General features: G+C 42.3%; 1 protein-coding gene across 1 annotated transcript; it reads left to right on the top strand.

The window, feature by feature from the left end:
- The first annotated feature begins 84 nt into the window (after positions 1 to 84).
- ccdc191 (coiled-coil domain containing 191) lies at positions 85 to 15,220 on the top strand. Its single transcript, XM_004546717.5, has 17 exons — positions 85 to 450; positions 973 to 1,011; positions 1,145 to 1,280; positions 1,397 to 1,549; positions 2,830 to 3,008; positions 3,148 to 3,371; positions 4,664 to 4,808; positions 5,691 to 5,881; positions 6,085 to 6,328; positions 7,608 to 8,029; positions 10,166 to 10,257; positions 10,538 to 10,620; positions 10,945 to 11,046; positions 11,179 to 11,322; positions 11,857 to 12,009; positions 14,037 to 14,191; positions 15,070 to 15,220. Exons 1-17 carry the CDS (start codon positions 388 to 390, stop codon positions 15,209 to 15,211), a joined length of 2,667 nt encoding a protein of 888 aa, XP_004546774.3. The 5' UTR covers positions 85 to 387; the 3' UTR covers positions 15,212 to 15,220.
- The last annotated feature ends 59 nt before the right edge of the window (positions 15,221 to 15,279 follow it).

Here is a 15,279-nt window from a genome sequence, read left to right as displayed (position 1 = left end):
TGTTCGTTATCATTATTCTTTTAATGAATTTCAGTTCTCACTGAAGGACCTATCAAAGTTGCTATGGTGACCCAAGACGCTGAACCCCCAGCTACAGTCTTGTGGGAAACGTAGTCCTGAAAATCTTAATTTGTGGAACAGTCATCCAAAAAAGAAAGCCAATTTACTCCATTACCCAGAATCCACCATAACAGTAACTCGACGAGAGTTATGCTTACCACTTTTAGGTTTTCGAGCACTTTTTCTAATAACGTTTAAGCATATTTTGACGATAGAAATTGAAAAACGTTGACTGTTGCGCTTCGCGCACAATTTTAGTAAAGAAAAGACACCAACGTGATAACTGGGATTACATCATATTAAGGTGCAGTGCTGTATCAGGTGATTATGGCATTTCCAGGTCACAATTCTGACCTGTTTAGGTGGAGAAGAGTTGGCTCGGCAAACAAGGTAAGTCTAGTCTTTGGATTCGTGTAAATTCATAGACTGTGCTAAACTGAACGCTATACTGCATCTGTTTTCCCCAGTAATATCCCTGAGAGAGGGAAATAATTTGGCTAAATGCTCTTTGAATAATAAAGAAGGAAAAGCACATCTGTGTTATTACCGTGTATAAACTCGTGGCTCATGTCAGGGGCCCGTTCAGAAATGTCACCCGGCCCTATCTCTGATACTCACATGCTTGCAGGCAAGCTAGCAATGGCACAGACTTTTGGACGTGTGAGAAATGATTTTGAACTAACCTGCTGATTTGAAGCAGTGGCTAAGCTTTTCTGTGAAATAATCCGCAGACTTTAGGCCCTTGGCTCAGCCTCCAATTTGCAGACTGCCACCGCAGCTCAAAGTGTCTCTGAGCCTGTCTAGGCATTTTTAAGCACTCAAAGGTGACCATGAGGCCAGCATTTTTTTGTGTGTGAGAGCTCTTTGGTGTTTCTTACAGAGAATATTAGCTTACACTAATCTTTCTTTCAGATTCACGTAAAGAAAGGTGATATTGATCAGTGGAAGAAGGTAAGAAATGTGTGTGCTCAGTTATATATATTTTTTATTTATTATTGAGTTGAATGTCTTTGGGGGTTTGGGAATTGTGTGACGAAATTGTTAACTTCAGCTTTGCATGTGTGTGTCCTTTCCCTGACCTCAGCGAGTGGAGATGGCCTCAGAGTTTGCTGTGTCGGAAGTCTTCTCACACAAAAAACCTCATTCAGGAATCAGCAGCCTAGCTGTACCATTGCAAAGCACTGAACAGCTGAGAGATCATGATGAGGCTTACAGTGAAGGTAGGTGCCTTATAATAAATAATAATAAATAACCTGTCTGTGTAGAAATGCTATCTATATAACCACATAGAGTACAGCAAGAGGGATGATGATATATGGCCTGATGTTTGTTGCAGCTCAGGCCCTTTTAGGTGACTGGCTGAGTAATAAGCTGCGGCTGGAGTTGGAGTTGGAGGATGAAGATGACCTGATGTGCTCTGCTGAGAGGACAGGCACAGCTGCATCAGCTAGTGCTGTGCCTGCTGCTTTAAACTACAACAACTTTGATGGTATAAAATATTACCTGATGAGATAACCCAAAACTCATTATTTATTAAGACCTTCTCCATTAGACCCGTGGCCCTGATGGACGAGGCGGTACAGAACACCTTTAAAGAAACAGTGACCTCTAGAAGATTTACTCATGATTATGAAAGGCTCATTCAAAATTCAGTGTGGGTTTTATATTGCTTCAAATGGCCTCTGACTGCTAGGCTTTATAAGAGTATTCAAAACAATCAGTATGCAGTACTGTGCAAAGGCCTCAGGCCACCGCTCATTTATTTTTATTATTAAGCTTCCAAAGAACCATACTTTCTTGTAGTTTTTTAAAGTGACCAATAGTTCTCCAGGTCTCAATGTTTTTCTATATAAACGTATATCAAAGTACACTAGAACTGGACTGAAAATCAGTGGCAACAGGTTTGATGGAGTGATGATTCCAAGTTTGAAAATTTTGGTTCAAATCATCAAAATATATGGAGTAGGTCAGGAGAGAGGTGCAACATTTATGTGTTAAACATGTTTTATGTTCTGTCATGATTTGGGGCTGTATTTTACCAGTGGTGTTAGGGGTCTTGTAAAAATCGATGGAATTATGACCTCAGAAAAATAGGATCAAATTTTGATCCACCATTGCAACGCCATCTGGAATGCATTTGACCGGCAACAAGAAAAACACACGATGGAACATTGTCAGTCATGGATTGGCCTTCCCAGAGCATGGATCTCAACATTATTGAGGCAGTGTGAGATCATCTTGACAGAGAACAGAAGAAAAGGTAGCCAGCATCTAAAGAAGAGCTTTGAATGTCTTTTAAGAAACCCGGAGAGCTATTCCTGAACACTACTTTAAGAAATTAGAAGAAAACTGCCTAACAGAGTTCAGGCTGTGTTGACGAATCAAGGTGTTCGTACCAAATATTGACTTTCAAGCATTCAGTTCATTAGGATTGTACAAACTGTTTTTGCATTTTATACTGCATGCACATTTTATGATAAATTAATTCACATTTCCTGCAAAATATAAAGACAATATAAAGGTGGCTGAAGACTTTTGCACAGTACTATTTCAGTCTGCATTACAGTACCATTGGACAAAATGTTGCCTGACTTGGGCATCACACCATTAATCTTACAAGTATTGTGCAAGGAATTAAAATCACTGGTTTCCAAGATAGAAGGAAATTAATATTAAAGCTCGAAATGTTGAAAAATGGTCATCAATAATGTGAAGTACAGTCTTTTACAAGTACTTCAGTTGTCATATTTCTTTTCCAAAAATACTTAGAACTCTATAACTGCCTTGTCGAGGAAGAAGAGCAGTCAGCTGTCAAAGGCTTCCTACAAGACCTCATGGAGCAGGAGCTGTTGGACTCCAGGATGATGGAGGATTTGGCACTTGATGCTCATCAAACCAGAAAAAGATTTAGAGACCCGATCGTTACCATGGAAGCCCGACACCAACAGGTAGTCCGTATCAAGAGATGCGAATGCTGAAGGTTTGGCTGTTGCTGTTGTGATGCATGTCGCTGAGCAAATCATCTGGAATGACGTGTGTTCGTGTGATGTTTGCAATTGTACAAAATGCTGCTCAATTCCAATGCAGGTGCGAGAAAACAGGGCCCAACGGGAGGCTGAGAGACAGAGGCAGCAGAGAGAGAGGGATGTCCTACGAGCTGCCAGAGAGGAGGCGAAGAAGAGGGAACAAGAGGAGGAGATGAGGAAAAGGCAGGAGAAACGCAGGCAGGAGGAGATGGTTCAGCAGGAGATGGTGAGGCTGAGGCGGCAGATGGAAGAGAGGAGAGGCCTGGAACAGACTGTTCGACAGAGGTAGGAAAAGATTACAACAAGCCGATTTATCACCCAGCAGATCACATTGTTTGTGATCTGGTTTGCTTCACCTTCCTTCCTGGTGGAGAGAATGGATTAGTGGTAACCTGTTGACAAGGAGAGCTGTGATCAGCCATATCAGTCTGGTGAGCAAAGATAAAGCTGCGTTGTAAATCATGCTCTCACTATGAGTGTAAGGCCTTTCTTTACCACAGGAAATGTGTCATAACTTTAAATATTCCTCGTGGACAGCAGTCAGCAAGTGTCACAACATGGAAATAAACAGAAATCTTTATATCTGCGATGCTGTCACTATATCATATTAATGATTTTTTTGTCTACAGTTAATAATACTGACAAACTAAAAAGCCATTTAAGGAATTAACAAGAGAGCTGAGACTTGAAGGATTATGGGAGGTGAAGTGTTTAGAAAGAGACCACACATTCTCTATGAACTACAAAATGACACAATATATGAAACTAAGAAAAAGTACCACAAAAAATAGAAGATTTTATCCCAATTAGCATCATTGTGCTAACAGTCTCATGTTAGCTGGCAAGGCTAATGTTTGGCTACTATAAAACATATAGTAGCCAAACATTAGCCTATATAGCAACACCATTAGTGTTTCAGGTATTTGTACAGAAACCAAAAATATAATAATGGTTATATGGAACTTAGAGGTTTGAGTATTGAACAGGTTGTTGTTGATTAGTAGTCTGGGTCTGTGTGGCTCAGATTGGGCCTTTTGTGTGCAACTATCCATGTAAGAAAGTGATCACTCCATGTACAGGCACGAAGTCTGATATCTTCTTGGACAGGTGTCCATGCATCTTTCAGTTATTTCTGACCTTTTCATAAACAACATGAACCCCCTTTAGAGGAATGGTGTTATATTTTGTATATATTCATTTTTGCTTTATTTGTTCTTTTTAAATATACTTTAAGAAGTTTGTATTGCAGTCAAAATCAGATAAGGGCAGCACCATGGATGTTTATTTGGATATTGATTTGGACATGAGATTTGACCTTATTACATAAAATGATACTACAGTATCTCATTCATGACAGTGCTTTCTTGAGGTCAGAGGTCAAATGGGGCATAATGTTTGGATGCAAACTATAGTGTGATATTTAGCATACCAGTACCATTTCTTAAATTTACACGGGGTGCCTTAAGGCACACAGGTTTTTATGTTTGTATCTTCTGTGTTATGCACATTAGGTTTATGTATAATGAAATGTGCCACATAAAGAAAATTGCCATTATGTTTTATATATTAATGTACAGAGAGAGAGGAAGAGCAGAAGTGCAGATCACAGCCAGAAACCTCCATTCAGCTCCAACACCTCTCATTAAACAACAGCATGAGGACGCTAAGCGACTGTATCAAGAACAAATGATTCAAAGAAAGGTTCACATTAACAACCTTAAGGTTGGTACCTGGAAGCTAAGTATGTTTGTGTAAATACTGTAGATTCAGTTGTGTTAAGAAGTTTGCATACACTCGTCATGGGAGTGAATGTCATGGTAGTATTGGGCTTTCACTGATTCCTTTGAACTGGTCTTGGTGGATTGACTGTACAGCAGACATTTTTATTGGTAAACTTGACAAGACCAAAGCCTATTAACTTTCCATTAGTGATAATAATTGGCTACAACTGGTAGTTTCTTTTTCACAGAGTAAAAAGGATTTGTTTGACAACACTCACTGAACTGGCCAATACTGGCCAAGGAACTCAGGAAAAATCTAAGAAGAAAATATATTTACATAAATTGGCAAAGGTCACTTGGAACCATTTCTAAACAACTGCAGATTTCAAGATCAGTTCATACAGTTGCACATACGTACAAGTTATTCAGATGTGTCCCCAGTTTCTGAAATAAGACCCAAACTGTCACCCTCAAATAAGAGGAAATTGGTTAGGATATTCAGAGACCACCAAGTCTCAAGCCTGCTCTGAACTGGAAAGTGCTGGAATGCCAGTGTCTTGGCCTGGAGAAAGCTTTTATGGTCAGACAAGGCAAAGATTAGGCTGGTTGGCCCCAATAACAAACCTAACAACACTGTACCAGCTGTCGAGCATGGTGGCAGTAGCATCATGCTCTGAGACTACTTTGCTGCCAGTGTCACTGGTACATTACACAAAGTGGATGGAATATTGAAGGAGGAGGACAGTTCAAGGAATCATTAAAAGCCCAAAATTACTATGACATTTATGCCCATGATGACTGTTCATAAACTTCTGACCACAACTGTAGGTTGCTACTATATATGTGAATTTATGTTTCGCATGAATTTGTGTATATGGTTTAGTGTCTGCAAAGGCATTTCTCTGGGTGGTATTCAGTCGTGCTGGACCGAAGGCTACGTATGGGTAAGGCCAAGGCTCTCTATGACTGGAAGAGGCAGCTAAAAGCATGGCGGGCGTGGCGAGCAGTGATGTGGGCAGAACGAAAGCAGCACGAGGTGGCAAGAACAGAGGAAGCACTGCGAACCGAAAGCAGGCAAGAACCAGAGATTGTTAACATTAAAGTAGCTCTTATTGTATCATCGATGCCCTCCCCTTCTACCAAAATCTAAAATCAAACTATTAATTGAGAGTATCTCAACAGGTCACTCATTGACTGAGAAGCATTTATATCCAGGGTGCAGTGACCCAGCAGTAATTGAGGGCAAGAAATATGATCACATCCGTATCCTCCTCCAGACAGTGCCAGCTGGCTGCTGAAAGTGACCGAAGGCGGTTGCTACGGCGATGTCTGAATGAGTGGCAGCTATGGTGTCGGACGGAGAAGGAACAACGTGAGCTTTTGGCCCGGCAGCAGGAAATCAAACAAAAGATGGCTGCTCTAATCAGTGCTGCATCAGCAGGCAAACTCAAGGCCACAGAAAGTCTGGCTTATCGGCCAATAATGGCCCCACCGGAGGCACCAAACCGGACCACAGAGAAGGTGAGACTCACAAATCCTCATGTCATCAGCAACGGTGCACTCTCTTCATTAATGATTCCCACTGAACACAATCTGAAAAATATTACAGCGAGTGAAATCATGACTAAAACATCAGCTTTGATAGGCGGTGCTGAAAGCCTAATTACAGAGGCAATTACTGAGTTTCGGAGCTTAACTGAATGAAAAAATTTCCCTTTTAACGTTCCTCTTTGCATGAAATAACCTGACCTTTACTCAGCCCTTCAGCCAAAGAAGGTTTTGAAATATTTACAACTCTTTAGAGAGCAGGGATGATGAACAGGAGGGCAGAGACCTGATGGAAGAAATGCTGGAGAAACACATGAGATGCGTTGGCTGGTTTAACCATTACAGCAGAGAGTTGTTTTGATGATGTTTTCTTTCCTCGTGTTTACTATCTGTCTCTATCGTGACTCTCTTATAAAGGAAAGTGATGTAATTGTCACAGTCGGCTATGTGGGAGGCAGGAACTTGACAAAGAGAGAAACACTGAGAACACTGGAGGGACAGAATAGAAACACAAAAGGGACTAAAGGCACAGAATCATAATAAACACCAGGAACGTTGAACATAAACAGAAGGCTATTGAGCTAAACCCCGGATGAACCCAAAAACCTTTAGTGCAGGAGCACAGGACTAACGGCACGAAATAAAACGAAAGCAACCCGTAAGGGTAAGGAAATAAACCAAACGCGTAAACACTAAGAAATAAAGAAAGACAAATATCAACAATAGAGAATGAAGAACTATAATGTTACCTCCTTTGACAGTATCACAGTATCACCTTAAAGCACTTGTTGCAGGCTGCTGAGTTTGCATCTTTTGCTGTGAAGTACAGCCAGACTTTTGACCGCTTCGCCTTGGGCATTTTTAATCTGTAGCTCTGCTCTAAAAGAACCTACGTACCTGGACCTGCCTACTATCCTCAGAAATGTAAAATAATTGGCTAGAAAGTGTATCACAGCTCAGGAAAAAAAAGCACAGAAATAAAGCACCGAAATGTGCGCTGCTTTTCGGTCTGGTTACTACCGTTTATGTCAGAACCGGTGCCATCATGGCACCGGATACCGGTACCCATCCTTACCTATCAGAGACTTTTTCTGTTAATGTATCAGAATTCTAAAAGGACAAAGTCTTAGTAAAGTTTGAGCAGCCTTGAGAGACCAAGAGAAACTTTTACTGCATCTGTGTTGTCGCCTTAGGCTCTATGTGAACCTAGCTTCTATGTAAAATCCCACCTTCTCTTTTCTATTCTCCTCAGGAAGATCGCTACAGCTCTGACACTTTAGCCCCCGAGACCTCTGCACTACCTCAGGAAAAGAACCCTATGATTACTGCAGCCCGGCCCTCTCAACCGTGGCAGGTGACCCGACGCCATGCAGCACCCACAGCTGCTGAGCTCCACAGGGCATGGCAGAAAGAGGAGGAGGGTGGTGCCTGCACCCGTTCGGTATTGGTATCACCAGGCAGCAGGTTTGAAAACAGACATGCTGCCCAGAAGCAGATCATCGCACAACAGAGGAAGCTGCTGAAAGAGCAGCAAGAGCAAATTACCCGGCTGAAGCAGGAGCAGAACATGAGGGGCTTGAGGCTGGAAATGGAGAGAGCTGCAAAAGTTACCCAGTCAACAATGCTTGGAGGCTTGAGACCAAAGACTCGCAATATTGACACCAAGGTGGAGAGGTATGTTCAGTGCATATCGTATGAACCGGTTAGCTCTAGATTAGTGTGAATCATTTTATAAGTAATACGTATTAAACTGAGTGTTTATTTGTTTGTGACACCAAACAGCCAACCCTGTGTCATCAGCAGTTTTTATAGTTCCACCCTGCCATAAGGCACCTTTTATAAAGGATTTAAAGCTACAATTATTGGCTTTTTCACTGAATGATAAATAATTAACTAATGCTCTGCAGGTCCATTATAAGCCAAAAAGCAACTTCTGGGCTGTCAGTTTGTGCTATTAAGTTATAAATAATTAAGTCATTAATAAATGCTTTTAGTTTCTGTCTTTTGTTAGTCTATCCAGTCTGCTGATGCCAAATGTTTCTAATTTCATAACAAATTAAAGCAAAGTATAATTTTTGCAAAGTTTTGAATAATGAGTATGCTTAGTGTCCGTCCATCCTTTATAACTTCTGCTCATTTATAGTTCCAGATTTACATTTCCTGTTTCGCTTTTTCCTTGTGAAGCCCGAGGTACTCTCAGGCCAGCTGAAAAATATAGTTTTGCAGCGAGTTCAGGGTCTAACAAAAGGTGTCCTCGTTGTTGGTTGTGCCCTACAAAAGCGTCAGGTGGAGGTGTGCTGGAGACGATCCTGGTCACTGCCCAAACCACCTCACTGGCTTCTTTCGACCTTAATGTGGTGTAGGAATGTGGTGTTTTTTCTAGGGGTATAACCGTTTTGAGGGGGAGAGCGGGCTTTTCTGGACTTTATTTGATAGAACAGTGAAGACTAGACATGTAAATAGGATAGAGATTGGGGGAAGGACACGCAACAAAGAGTCCTGGTTGAGACTCGAATGCGGGACACTGGATTGAGCCTTTCAGCTTATGACTGCCTGCTCATCCAAGTAAGCTAAACTGGTGTCACAACTTTAAAATCTGATTAGGAACCCAAAGCAAGGTGGAAAAAGCCCAGATGAACTGGATGTATATAAGCTCCAGTGCTGCTTCATAAACAGGGAAACTGGTGTCCCCTCCTGAAGACCCCCTGCAGGAAAAGACATTTGGCTCAGGTGCAGTGAAAGCTGTGAGCTTTGCAAAGGCAGATTCTGAGCATCGTGACATGCTGGACCGTCATTGAACAATCTGTTCATGCTTAAAAATCCTGTACAAACATACAACTTACAAACTCCACACAAAAAGGCCCAAGCTGAGCTGAAGGTTCAAAGCCAGAACCTGCTTGGTATGAAGACACACTGCACCACCATGCCCACCTGTAGCTTGTAAATGTGTGTACAAATGTACTGCTGTGCTTTCTCATGAATCAGCTGTGGAACGGGTCCACATGAAGAAGGACGGAGCCCACTGAGAGATATTTGTCACAGCCTGCATGTGCAGTTTGGATGAAGCCAAGGAGGGATGACCTTTCACTGTGCATTATTTAAACTTGGAAATGTTCGTGTGACAGATGTTGAAATGAAACCATGTTTGGTTGGTTCCTCAGGCTTAGAGATTTAGAGCCTGTGCTGTTTAGGTTGATCCCGTATACTAAATTGTTTCACATACTATTTTTAACCTGGCTTCACACTCAGCCTTGTGTAAGACTAACTCCACACACTCCGAATTTGTTAACAGCTCTGAAACCTCTCAAGATGAGTAATCACTGTTTGTTCACTTCTCTTTCCTCGGCGCAGACTAATGGCAGAACAAGTGGAAAGGTTTATTTGTGTGAACACCTCATTAGGTAAAGTTAAAAGGAACCAATATTTCATATGTGTAGTTTGGTACTATGGTATAGATAATTACGGTTTCCATAATATAGATGAAGATGCACTGCGGTACAATCTGTTACCCGATAACAGCTTTTGTTATTAATATAAATCATGGAGGAGAAAATAAAAGAAACAGATGATGTTTAAACTTTAGAATGAGTAAAAGGAAAGAAAAAGTTTATGACTGCTACAGGGGGAATACACTCTCCAAGCAGTGTATACAGTAACAGAAGAAAGCTCGGCACATTGGAGTTCATTTACAGATTTACAGACAATCTAATGTATGTCAGTCAAGTTTGGCTTTGGTCATTACCTTTCTGAGTAACACTTGCCAGGAACAGTATCAGACAGACTTCTGACAGGCCTTTGTTTCTGTTGCAGGGCACCGAGAGGGACTGGAGAACCTGACAGTCAGAGTGCACCTTCAAGCAAAGCTGTCACGCTGCAGACATGCCCCCATCCACTCACCACAGGTCAGTATTAAAAGTAGCTCATTGTGCAGGGGAACTTGCACGTTCACACATGCACAGAAAGTTCATTTCCATCTCCCAAAGATGTGGTGAAGCACTGCTGTAGCTCTTTTATTCAGGAAATTAAGTGACTCCGAGTCACACTTGTGAGCAGTTTACATTTGGGCCGATGTGTTCGTGTTCAGAATGAAAAGTCTAAGAAAGAAACGTGTACATGACCAATCACTGGACTGCACAGAAGAAAAGCTTGTCATCCGCTCACTTTCCCTCCGTCTCTCTGAAGCCATGGAGGCCCGAGCACGTCAGCGAGCAGAGCGAAGGAAGGAAATTGAGGAACTCAAGAGGAAGAAAGAAGAAGAAAAGCTGGTAAGCTGAAAGGTCGTTTTCTGGGGAAACGTGGGGGGTTTTTTTTGCAGCAGCAGCTGTGGTTCAAGTGGTGGCTCTGATTTCCCATGGGTTGGTGGTTTGATTCCCTGCCCCTCATTGTTTGTAACTGATCTCAGGAAAGACGTGAAGCCGGGAGTGTGTGTGAATAGGTGAATGAGAAACCGATAGTAAAGCAGTAGAAGCCAGCTAAGGTTAAAATGCACTCCATAAGTGCAGACCTCTTACCATTTTTATTTTGGGACCTCCAAAACAGCTGTCGTTAAAAAAAACACATCCAAATTTAATGGCAAACACAACTTTCAGGCTCAGATGAAAGCCGCTGAAGAGCTCAGGCTGAGGGAGGAGGAGGAGGAGAAACGCAAAGCAGCAGAAAGACGTCGGGAGGAGAAAAGGCTGGAAAGAGAGGTGAGGTGTACTTGATATTTTATGGATGTCCGCAAAAAAGCGGAACTTCGTGGGTCTGAGTACAAGAAGCGGTTCTCTCATGTGACTCCCTGCAGAATATTAAAAATAATCTCGCTTTGTGTTTCTGCACAGAGAGAAGAGGAGAAACAGAGACAACTGAAAAGGCAACGGGAGCTGATGGCACTGGCCCGCCAACACCACTGCAGAACGTTGTTGCTGCGGCGGGGCCTGGCGCCATGGAAACGCCTCATTCAGCTCAGACAAGCCAGTGTGGAGGTAAATCACCTGTCCTGTCCATTTCAGCTGTCAGTCTACAGCGACACAGGGAGCCAGCAAGTACTATTGTATTTCTGGCTGTGAGGAGTAAACTAAAAACATTTGTTTGACTTTAACACCATTAATGTGTTAAAGTGGCAATTGTGAGCAATGTACACAATAACTGACAATTGTGAGCAATACACAAACTGCTCTGGTTTTTTAAAAAATAAATTATTGTCACTCAAAAACCGAGCCAAAGGCAAATCTACGACACACTTTGGACGTGAAAGTGCAGAAGGAATACGTCCAAACAAAAGCTTTCTAGCAGCACTCCCTTGACATCATCACTATTTCATCCTCCAAATGTTCCTGTCTTAGCAAAGCTTAACAAATGAACACAGAAAATCTTTTGTATTCATGTTTCAGAGCTTGTTATAAAACCTCTCTGTTTGGATGCGAGTACATGGCTTTTCTACCTGGCACATATGATTGAGTTTACATTCACGAGTGCACACTGGTGCTTTTCCCCCCCTCTTTTTCATTCCCTGCCAGCTGGCTGAGCGTCATCACACTTTCATCCTCCTGAGGCAGTGCACATTAGACTGGCAGCAATCAGCAAGAGAGTCTGTGTCTGACAAAGAAGCTTGTGCTGACCAACTGCACCAGCACTTTTTGCTTCGGAGGAGCTTAACCTGCTGGAAAAGGGTGCGTATACACCTGCACACATACAGACGCCATCCGGGGCTGACTAAAAGAAATATCTTTTTCCTAATCTCCTCTTCTACCTGCTCAGTCATATTTTCATTTTTCCAGTCTGTATGAGTGACAGGTTAAAGGAAAGAAGCCAGCCCTGTGCCTCTGTTTTGCTGTCTGTGTTTGCTGGCATGACTTGGGTACACGAGAGGGATCAATGCAAATCAAAACAAAGTTCTTTCCTACCACGAGACATTCCTGTGTTCATGTGACTTCTCTCTCCCAGTTGATAATAAACCATCCACAGGGCGATATGGGTCACTGATCAGCTTGATGAGTATGAAAATAATGGAAATCATCTGCTGTGACCTTCTGAGTCACCAGCTCCCCAGTCACCACCCACACTATCAGAAAAACATCAAATAAGGAGACAACCAACACTTATATTAGATTTTCCTTTAGTTTTTCAACCATCTTTTATATCCTGATTTCTTAGTGTTTTTTAAAAAATATTTTTCACACTTACATGTTTCAGGTCAAAAAAAATTAACATTAGACAAAAATAACTGATTAAATACTAAATTTAATCAGTTATTTGGGGCAGCACGGTGGCACGGTGGTTAGCACTGTTGCCGCACAGCAAGAAGGTCCTGAGTTCAATTCCACCATCAGGCCGGGGTTTCTGTGTGGAGTTTGCATGTTCTCCCCGTGTTTGCGTGGGTTCCCTCCGGGTACTCCGGCTTCCTCCCACCATCCAAAGACATGCAGCTTGAGGGGATAGGTTAATTGGAAAATCCAAATTGCCATTGTGTGAATGTGCGAGTGAATGTGAGTTCGAATGGTTGTTTGTCCCTGTGTGTTGGCCCTGTGACAGACTGGCGACCTGTCCAGGGTGTACCCTGCCTCTCGCCCTATGACAGCTGGGATAGGCTCCAGCGCCCCCCGCGACCCTGAAAAGGATAAGCGGAAGCGAATGGATGGATGGATGGATAAATGCATTTTTTAAATACCTGGCCCTATGCGGAAAAAAAATAATAAGAGCAATTTTTGGAAAAGCTGAGTTCATTTTCATAATTCAGTTGTCTAATTACCCGACCTATTCAATCAAGAAATCACCAAAACAGAACCTGTCTGGCAAAGTCAAGTAGACTCCAAGAGGTGATTGACTCATTACAGAGGTCATGTCATGGCACACCCTGGACAGGTCAGCAGTCTTTCACAGTGCTAACACATAGAAACAGACAGCCATTCGCACTCAGATTCACACCTATGGGCAATTTATAGTTACCACTTAACCTAATCCCACTAAATGCATGTCTTTGGACTGTGGGAGGAAGCCAGAGTACCTGTAGAGAACCCACACAAACTCGGGGAGAACATGCCGACTCCACACGGAAAGACCCTGATGGTGGAAATGAAATCAGGACCTTCTTGCTTCCCCCCCCAAAAAAGTAATAAAAACTAATACAGCACTTCATAAAAAGAACACCAACACCATACCAACAGTGTCGAGGCTGCTTTAATACTTCAGGACATGGGCGATTTGCCATAATTGATAGAACCATGAATTCTGCTCTCTACCAGAAAATCCTGAAGGAGAATTTATGGCCATCACTTTCTGTCCTGAAGCTCAAGAGCACTTAGGTTATTCAGTAGGACAATGATCCAAAGCACACCAGCAAGTCCACCTCTGAATGGCTAAAAAAGAAATAAAAAATAAAGCTGTTGGGGCGGCTTAATCACACTCTGGCCTCAAATCAGACTGCGATGCTTTGGCGTGACCTTAAACTGGCTGGTCAGCCTTCAATGTGGCTGCTAAAGGTGGCACAATCAGTTTTTAGGTTTATGGAAAAATAACCTTTTCACAATGCATCAAGATGATATTTGATGATCTGAAACATGTAAGTGTGATGAATACCAAAAAAACTAAGAAATCAAGAAAAGGAAAAATACTTTTTCACAGCACTGTGCATCTCATCTTATAATTTTTGTTCACTTTTACTGTATTCCTATTTGTAAGCAAGTGTTTTTCATTCCAGATGAGAGACATACAGATAATTCAGGAAGAGCGAGCCGAGCGCTTCTATCGCACACGCACTCTGAGGAGGTTTCTGCTGGCGCTGCTGGACCACGTGACTCAGGAGAGGCTGGTGGAGTGGGAGCATCAGGAGCTGGCTCTGGAGCATAATGAGAGGTCTGCTACCCCTGACTTTGCCATATGTTCACAGTAATATAACCAGCCAAGTGGGTGTTATTATATTTAACAACTTGAAAGAACTTTAATTACAAGTTAAACTGCTGAATCAGAACAGTCTTTGCAGCTCTTAGAGAAAGGACAGGGCCTGCAAGCCTTTGAAGATGTAAACATTCATTTGACCTCTAGGCATTTTCAATAAGAGACTCTCAAGACCTCAAGTAGCCCTGAAAAAATAGATTTACTAGGAAGTTGTGTAGATGGTAATTCTATAATACACATTGCAGAAGCAGTTTCTGGATATTCACCAATATGAAATATGAAGTGCATCTTTTTTTTCCATCTTCCTTTTCCAGTGTAACTTCCTCTTCATTAGACAGAAAATTTATACCACCATCTCCTTGACTCCGGTGCACCAACTCATATCTGCTGTTAGCTGCAAATGTCTTTTCATATCATGATTAATGGAGTCTGTTGGGATGCTTTTGTAGCTCAGTGTGTAGCGCTCCTAAACGGGCCACGTTTCTGCAATAATAGCCTTTGTAGATACCCAAAAGTCAATAAATCTGGGGGGTAATTGTGATATAGCGGTCTTATATAAAACCATCTGTGCTTGTATGGTCTCCCTAAATCCTAGAGCCAGCATGCTAACATGCTGCTGTTCATGCCATAAATCTGTTAAAGTAGCAAGCCAGAATTTACACAGACAAGATACTGCTTAGATTCTTCTTTTCCTGGCTATTTTAATTATGATATACTCGCACAGAGTTACATGTGAGAACTTATTAGCTGTTGTCATGCTAGAGGTCCCTTTAATCCATTTTGTTATTGCTCACTTGCTCTGTTCCCGTCTGTCCCTCCATCTGCCTGCATATCAGACGAGTGCTGCGGCAATGTTTCCTGGCCTGGAGGCAACTTCCATGTTTGCTGCGCAAGGAAAGAGAGAAGGACGAGCGGAGGGAGAAGCTGTGCCGCAAAGTGACTGAGGTTCTCCCGGATTTCTGCTCCCATCCACTGTAACGCCTCTGGGAAGACCGACAGAACGGGCAACGTACTGCATACTGATGCAGGCGACACGCAAACATCTC

The sequence above is a fragment of the Maylandia zebra genome, linkage group LG9, assembly GCF_041146795.1.
Source record: "Maylandia zebra isolate NMK-2024a linkage group LG9, Mzebra_GT3a, whole genome shotgun sequence".
Lineage (NCBI taxonomy): Eukaryota > Metazoa > Chordata > Actinopteri > Cichliformes > Cichlidae > Maylandia > Maylandia zebra.
This window is presented reverse-complemented; position numbering and strand designations above follow the sequence as displayed.